Here is a 7,500-nt window from a genome sequence, read left to right as displayed (position 1 = left end):
GAAGGTAACGGTGATACTGACGAACTGGAAGAATGCAATGATGAATACTTCGAAGAATGGAAGGCTTACCTCGAGAAGGTGTTCTCTGTCGAGGATGAAGATGAAACTGACGAAGTGAAAAACTTCAATGACGACAACTATGATGAATGGAAGGCTTACCTCGAAGAGGTATTCGCTGCTGAAGATGAAGATGAAACTGACGAAGTGAAACACTACAATGACGACAACTATGAAGAATGGCAGGCCTACCTCGAAGAGGTATTTGCCGTTGATGATGATAATGAAGCTGCAGACGAGGCGACCTGCAAGGTGCGGGAAGCCTCTGGTTATGATGCTGTTAAATTGGAAGACGATAATGATGACTGCAACAAAGAAGGGAAGGCTAATCTCGAAGAGGTATTTGCCGTTGAAAATGACGATGAAGCAGCAGGCGAGGCGACCTCCGAGGTGGAGGAAGCCTCTGGTGAGGGAAATGAAGCAGCAGGCGAGGCGACCTCCGAGGTGGAGGAAACCTCTGGTGAGGGAAATGAAGCAGCAGGCAAGGCGACCTCCGAGGTGGAGGAAGTCACTGGTGAGGGAAATGAAGCAGCAGGCGAGGCGACCTCCGAGGTGGAGGAAGTCACTGGTGAGGGAAATGAAGCAGGCAAGGCGACCTCCGAGGTGGAGGAAGTCACTGGTGAGGGAAATGAAGCAGCAGGCGAGGCGACCTCCGAGGTGGAGGAAGTCACTGGTGAGGGAAATGAAGCAGCAGGCTAGGCGACCTCCGAGGTGGAGGAAGTCACTGGTGAGGGAAATGAAGCAGCAGGCGAGGCGACCTCCGAGGTGGAGGAAGCCTCTGGTGAGGGAAATGAAGCAGCAGGCGAGGCGACCTCCGAGGTGGAGGAAGTCACTGGTGAGGGAAATGAAGCAGCAGGCGAGGCGACCTCCGAGGTGGAGGAAGCCTCTGGTGAGGGAAATGAAGCAGCAGGCAAGGCGACCTCCGAGGTGGAGGAAGCCTCTGGTGAGGGAAATGAAGCAGCAGGCAAGGCGACCTCCGAGGTGGAGGAAGCCACTGGTGAGGGAAATGAAGCAGCAGGCGAGGCGACCTCCGAGGTGGAGGAAGCCTCTGGTGAGGGAAATGAAGCAGCAGGCAAGGCGACCTCCGAGGTGGAGGAAGCCTCTGGTGAGGGAAATGAAGCAGCAGGCAAGGCGACCTCCGAGGTGGAGGAAGCCTCTGGTGAGGAAATGAAGCAGCAGGCAGGCGACCTCGAGGTGGAGGAAGCCTCTGGTGAGGGAAATGAAGCAGCAGGCAAGGCGACCTCCGAGGTGGAGGAAGCCTCTGGTGAGGGAAATGAAGCAGCAGGCAAGGCGACCTCCGAGGTGGAGGAAGCCTCTGGTGAGGGAAATGAAGCAGCAGGCACGGCGACCTCGAGGTGGAGGAAGCCTCTGGTGAGGGAAATGAAGCAGCAGGCGAGGCGACCTCCGAGGTGGAGGAAGCCTCTGGTGAGGGAAATGAAGCAGCAGGCAAGGCGACCTCCGAGGTGGAGGAAGCCTCTGGTGAGGGAAATGAAGCAGCAGGCAAGGCGACCTCCGAGGTGGAGGAAGCCTCTGGTGAGGGAAATGAAGCAGCAGGCGAGGCGACCTGAGGTGGAGAAGCCTCTGGTGAGGAAATGAAGCAGCAGGCGCGGCGACCTCCGAGGTGGAGGAAGCCTCTGGTGAGGGAAATGAAGCAGCAGGCGAGGCGACCTCCGAGGTGGAGGAAGACACTGGTGAGGGAAATGAAGCAGCAGGCTAGGCGACCTGAGGTGGAGGAAGTCACTGGTGAGGGAAATGAAGCAGCAGGCAAGGCGACCTCCGAGGTGGAGGAAGCCTCTGGTGAGGGAAATGAAGCAGCAGGCCAGGCGACCTCCGAGGTGGAGGAAGCCTCTGGTGAGGGAAATGAAGCAGCAGGCTAGGCGACCTCCGAGGTGGAGGAAGCCTCTGGTGAGGAAATGAAGCAGCAGGCAAGGCGACCTCCGAGGTGGAGGAAGCCTCTAGTGAGGGAAATGAAGCAGCAGGCAAGGCGACCTCCGAGGTGGAGGAAGCCTCTGGTGAGGGAAATGAAGCAGCAGGCAAGGCGACCTCCGAGGTGGAGGAAGCCTCTGGTGAGGGAAATGAAGCAGCAGGCAAGGCGACCTCCGAGGTGGAGGAAGCCTCTGGTGAGGGAAATGAAGCAGCAGGCGAGGCGACCTCCGAGGTGGAGGAAGTCACTCCAAACGGTACAATGGCCGCAGACGAGGACGTCTCTTCAGGGCGAGGCCTCCTCAGCAGTGACCGTCTCTGCCACGCCCTCCACTGCTTCGTACGCTTACCGCAGCATGGCTGTACCTCATAGATTCATTGATCGCCTTGCAGGCCCCGAGGACCGCCACCTCGAGGATCTCCGGCGAAGCTATGGGGTCCAAATCGAGCGGATTAAGCGAACCCTGCATGTGAAGGGCCGCCGAGACGCAGTGCTGCAGTGCCACCACTCCATGCGTGCCAAGATCGCTGAGTGGAAGAGTTCCGAGGCCGCTGAGGCTCACTAAGCGCCCTACAGACACCTGGGACGGCACCGTAACGCTGTTCATTACCTGACGCCTGACGGACAGCGAAGCTGCGGACGAGGTGACCTCCGAGTTGCGGGAAGCCTCTGGTGAAGGAAAGGAGCTGGCCACGAGGTGACCTCCGAGTTGCGGGAAGCCTCTGGTGAAGTAAAGGAGCTGGCCACGAGGTGACCTCCGAGTTGCGGGAAGCCTCTGGTGAAGTAAAGGAGCTGGCCACGAGGTGACCTCCGAGTTGCGGGAAGCCTCTGGTGAAGGAAAGGAGCTGGCCACGAGGTGACCTCAAGTTGCAGGAAGCCTCTGGTGAAGTAAAGGAGCTGGCCACGAGGTGACCTCAAGTTGCGGGAAGCCTCTGGTGAAGTAAAGGAGCTGGCCACGAGGTGACCTCCAAGTTGCAGGAAGCCTCTGGTGAAGTAAGGAGCTGGCCACGAGGTGACCTCCAAGTTGCAGGAAGCCTCTGGTGAAGTAAAGGAGCTGGCCACGAGGTGACCTCAAGTTGCAGGAAGCCTCTGGTGAAGTAAAGGAGCTGGCCACGAGGTGACCTCAAGTTGCAGGAAGCCTCTGGTGAAGTAAAGGAGCTGGCCACGAGGTGACCTCCGAGTTGCGGGAAGCCTCTGGTGAAGTAAAGGAGCTGGCCACGAGGTGACCTCCGAGTTGCGGGAAGCCTCTGGTGAAGGAAAGGAGCTGGCCACGAGGTGACCTCCGTGTTGCGGGAAGACTATGGTGAAGTAAAGGAGCTGGCCACGAGGTGACCTCCAAGTTGCGGGAAGCCTCTGGTGAAGTAAAGGAGCTGGCCACGAGGTGACCTCCAAGTTGCGGGAAGCCTCTGGTGAAGTAAAGGAGCTGGCCACGAGGTGACCTCAAGTTGCAGGAAGCCTCTGGTGAAGTAAAGGAGCTGGCCACAGGTGACCTCTGAGTTGCGGGAAGCCTCTGGTGAAGTAAAGGAGCTGGCCACGAGGTGACCTCGAGTTGCAGGAAGCCTCTGGTGAAGTAAAGGAGCTGGCCACGAGGTGACCTCCAAGTTGCAGGAAGCCTCTGGTGAAGTAAAGGAGCTGGCCACGAGGTGACCTCAAGTTGCGGGAAGCCTCTGGTGAAGTAAAGGAGCTGGCCACGAGGTGACCTCCAAGTTGCGGGAAGCCTCTGGTGAAGTAAAGGAGCTGGCCACGAGGTGACCTCCAAGTTGCAGGAAGCCTCTGGTGAAGTAAAGGAGCTGGCCACGAGGTGACCTCAAGTTGCAGGAAGCCTCTGGTGAAGTAAAGGAGCTGGCCACGAGGTGACCTCCGAGTTGCAGGAAGCCTCTGGTGAAGTAAAGGAGCTGGCCACGAGGTGACCTCCGAGTTGCAGGAAGCCTCTGGTGAAGTAAAGGAGCTGGCCACGAGGTGACCTCCGAGTTGCAGGAAGCCTCTGGTGAAGTAAAGGAGCTGGCCACGAGGTGACCTCAAGTTGCAGGAAGCCTCTGGTGAAAGGAGCTGGCCACGAGGTGACCTCAAGTTGCAGGAAGCCTCTGGTGAAGTAAAGGAGCTGGCCACGAGGTGACCTCAAGTTGGGAAGCCTCTGGTGAAGTAAAGGAGCTGGCCACGAGGTGACCTCAAGTTGCAGGAAGCCTCTGGTGAAAGGAGCTGGCCACGAGGTGACCTCCGAGTTGCGGGAAGCCTCTGGTGAAGTAAAGGAGCTGGCCACGAGGTGACCTCCGAGTTGCGGGAAGCCTCTGGTGAAGTAAAGGAGCTGGCCACGAGGTGACCTCCGAGTTGCGGGAAGCCTCTGGTGAAGTAAAGGAGCTGGCCACGAGGTGACCTCCAAGTTGCGGGAAGCCTCTGGTGAAGTAAAGGAGCTGGCCACGAGGTGACCTCCAAGTTGCGGGAAGCCTCTGGTGAAGTAAAGGAGCTGGCCACGAGGTGACCTCCGAGTTGCGGGAAGCCTCTGGTGAAGTAAAGGAGCTGGCCACGAGGTGACCTCCGAGTTGCGGGAAGCCTCTGGTGAAGTAAAGGAGCTGGCCACGAGGTGACCTCAAGTTGCAGGAAGCCTCTGGTGAAGTAAAGGAGCTGGCCACGAGGTGACCTCAAGTTGCGGGAAGCCTCTGGTGAAGTAAAGGAGCTGGCCACGAGGTGACCTCCGAGTTGCGGGAAGCCTCTGGTGAAGTAAAGGAGCTGGCCACGAGGTGACCTCCAAGTTGCGGGAAGCCTCTGGTGAAGTAAAGGAGCTGGCCACGAGGTGACCTCAAGTTGCGGGAAGCCTCTGGTGAAGTAAAGGAGCTGGCCACGAGGTGACCTCCGAGTTGCGGGAAGCCTCTGGTGAAGTAAAGGAGCTGGCCACGAGGTGACCTCCAAGTTGCGGGAAGCCTCTGGTGAAGTAAAGGAGCTGGCCACGAGGTGACCTCCAAGTTGCGGGAAGCCTCTGGTGAAGTAAAGGAGCTGGCCACGAGGTGACCTCCGAGTTGCGGGAAGCCTCTGGTGAAGTAAAGGAGCTGGCCACGAGGTGACCTCCGAGTTGCGGGAAGCCTCTGGTGAAGTAAAGGAGCTGGCCACGAGGTGACCTCCAAGTTGCGGGAAGCCTCTGGTGAAGTAAAGGAGCTGGCCACGAGGTGACCTCCAAGTTGCGGGAAGCCTCTGGTGAAGTAAAGGAGCTGGCCACGAGGTGACCTCCGAGTTGCGGGAAGCCTCTGGTGAAGTAAAGGAGCTGGCCACGAGGTGACCGAGTTGCGGGAAGCCTCTGGTGAAGTAAAGGAGCTGGCCACGAGGTGACCGAGTTGCGGGAAGCCTCTGGTGGCACCATTACTGTCGTGTATCTTATATTTTCGTTTCTTATTGTCCGGACATTATGTTATTGTTGTACATGTCATCCACTGCACTTCTTTTATCATCGTATCAGTAATGATACGACTACTACTACTACTACTACTACTGCAACAAAAACTACCTCGGGTTGAACCCAGAAGCCCCTCCTTTTTTTTCTAGAAAAGGAGGGGGAAGAAGAGAGGGGGGGTGGAAGAGGAAGGGCAAGTAGAAAGCGAAGGACAGTAGAAGTAGACAGACGGTGGGCGGCCACCTTGCATGCGGTTAAGAGGTTAAATATTTGGATGTTGTGCTAAATTGTGTTAAGGTAGTTTCAGGGTGTTGTTAGGAGTTGGTGTTGTAAGTGGTGTGGGTGGTTTTCATAATTGTGTCCCCGGCCGGGGAATCGACCCCCGGTCCTTCTGGTTGTGAGGGAGACGCTCTATCCACTGAGCTACCGTGTGTGTAATTCACCTCTTGGTCTGCTGCGGGTCTCTCTCGAGACAGCCAGGCGTTCCCCTACGGAAGAGCACAGAGCTCGTAGTACCGATCTTTGGGTAGGACTGAAACCACTCACACACAACACACCGCGACAACGAGGTCACAACTCCTTGCCTGACGTCGCGTACCTACTCACTGCTAGGTGAACAGGGGCTACACGTGGAAGAAGATAAACCCAACTTATCTTCACCCGGCCGGGGAATCGAACCCCGGTCCTTCTGGGTGTGAGCCAGACGCTCTACCCCTGAGCTACCGGGTCGTGTGTGTGTGTGTGTGTGTGTATGTGTGTGTGTGTGTGTGTGTGTGTGTGTGTGTGTGTGTGTGTGTGTGATGGGTTGGGTTGGGTTGGGTTGCTAGTCCCGAGGTTCGAGGGAGAGCCTGCGGCCTTGACCTCCGTGCTGCTGTCCACCTTCCTACCCTCACGCTCGTCACCAAACAAACTTTGACGTAGTGCACTGCACCTCCCACTTCCCTAGCCAGCCAATCCCACATATTTAGGTGAAGTTAGTAACAGGACAGGAGGCGGGGCTTCTGGGGTCAACTCGAAGCAAACGGACTATACTACGTGACAACAATGATAATGAAATCTGATACATCTTTACCGTAGAGTTTGGCCACAATATCAATTGCAATATCACAATCTCTTTACTCTCATCACTCTTTTTTCACCACCACCACCACCACCACCACCACACCGCCGCAGCAAGGAGAGGCAATTCCGGGGGCTGCAGACGAGGATCGAGAACACGCACGCCTTCTCGGTGGTGAGGTCCCGCAGCATGATCCAGGTCCCCATCTCAGACATCCTGGTGGGGGACATCTGCCAGGTAAGGGGGGAGGTGTGAGGGTGAAGTAGAGGGGGATGGGTGGAGGGGAAGAGGGAAGGGAAAGGGTGAGAGATATTGCGAGGGGAAGGGTTTGGAGGTGAAGGGAAAGGGGAGGGAGGAAGAGGGATGGTGATGGGGAGAGGGGAAGAGGGGAGGGAAAGGGTGAGAGATATTGGGAGGGAAAGGGTTTGGAGGTGAAGGGAAGGGGGAGGTAGGAAGAGGGATGGTGATGGGGAGAAGGGAAGAGGGAGGGAAAGGGTGAGAGATATTGGGAGGGAAAGGGTTTGGAAACATGGAAACATGGAAACGCAGGCAACAGAAAGCCTATTGGCTCATTACGAGGTTGCCCGCTTTGGTGATTTAATCTGCTCGACAGCCTGGGGCCTGGGGAGCAGATAAAAGCATCTCGACATTGAGGAGCAGATGAAAGCACCTCGATATTGAGGAGCAGATGAAAGCAACTCAATATTCAGTTTACTCCCGACGCAGCGAAGTGACGGTCGATTCTATATTTGAAGGAGTTGATAGTATTCGCATTTACTACTTCTGAAGGAAGATTGTTCCAGTGACGGATGACTCGGTTTGAAAAGAAACTCCTTCCGATGTCTGTGTTACATCGACTAGACTGAATGGGTAAACCGTTATTTCTAGTTCTTAGGTTGGTTTGCAATTCAAAGAAATTGGAGTAATCGACGTTATTGAATTTTTTCAGATACTTGAAGACTTGAATCATATCTCCTCGTAGGCGTCTTTTCTCTAATGTAAAGAGATTGAGTCGCTTGAGTCGTTCCTCGTACGGTTGAGCCCTTAAGGTTGGTATCATTTTCGTGGCACGTCGCT

The 7,500-nt window shown here is 56.1% G+C and overlaps 1 protein-coding gene and 1 long non-coding RNA gene across 10 annotated transcripts in view; both read left to right on the top strand.

Annotated features, from left to right (window-relative positions):
* The window catches only part of LOC126990583 (retinitis pigmentosa 1-like 1 protein), a 3,350-nt gene extending 530 nt beyond the window's left edge, over positions 1-2,820 (top strand). The window contains exons 1-5 of one of the 9 annotated variants that reach the window (XM_050849216.1): positions 1-501; positions 823-876; positions 1,413-1,466; positions 2,000-2,053; positions 2,216-2,820. The exon at positions 1-501 is cut by the window's left edge and continues 530 nt beyond it. In XM_050849216.1, coding sequence (XP_050705173.1) covers positions 1-501; positions 823-876; positions 1,413-1,466; positions 2,000-2,053; positions 2,216-2,353 — 801 coding nt within the window. In that variant the 3' untranslated portion in view covers positions 2,354-2,820. Of the gene's footprint in view, positions 502-822; positions 877-1,058; positions 1,093-1,412; positions 1,467-1,667; positions 1,733-1,999; positions 2,054-2,161 lie in introns of those variants that run through there. The other 8 variants (XM_050849220.1, XM_050849219.1, XM_050849215.1 and 5 more) reach the window with 8 other exon arrangements.
* The window catches only part of LOC126990584 (uncharacterized), a 13,855-nt gene extending 7,195 nt beyond the window's left edge, over positions 1-6,660 (top strand). The window contains exon 4 of the long non-coding RNA XR_007744569.1: positions 6,537-6,660. This is a non-coding gene — a long non-coding RNA (uncharacterized LOC126990584). The remainder of the gene's footprint in view (positions 1-6,536) is intronic.
* The last annotated feature ends 840 nt before the right edge of the window (positions 6,661-7,500 follow it).

Source organism: Eriocheir sinensis, unplaced genomic scaffold (assembly GCF_024679095.1).
Source record: "Eriocheir sinensis breed Jianghai 21 unplaced genomic scaffold, ASM2467909v1 Scaffold1789, whole genome shotgun sequence".
Lineage (NCBI taxonomy): Eukaryota > Metazoa > Arthropoda > Malacostraca > Decapoda > Varunidae > Eriocheir > Eriocheir sinensis.
The sequence above is the reverse complement of the archived record's forward strand: the minus strand, read 5'-3'. Positions and strand labels throughout refer to the sequence as shown.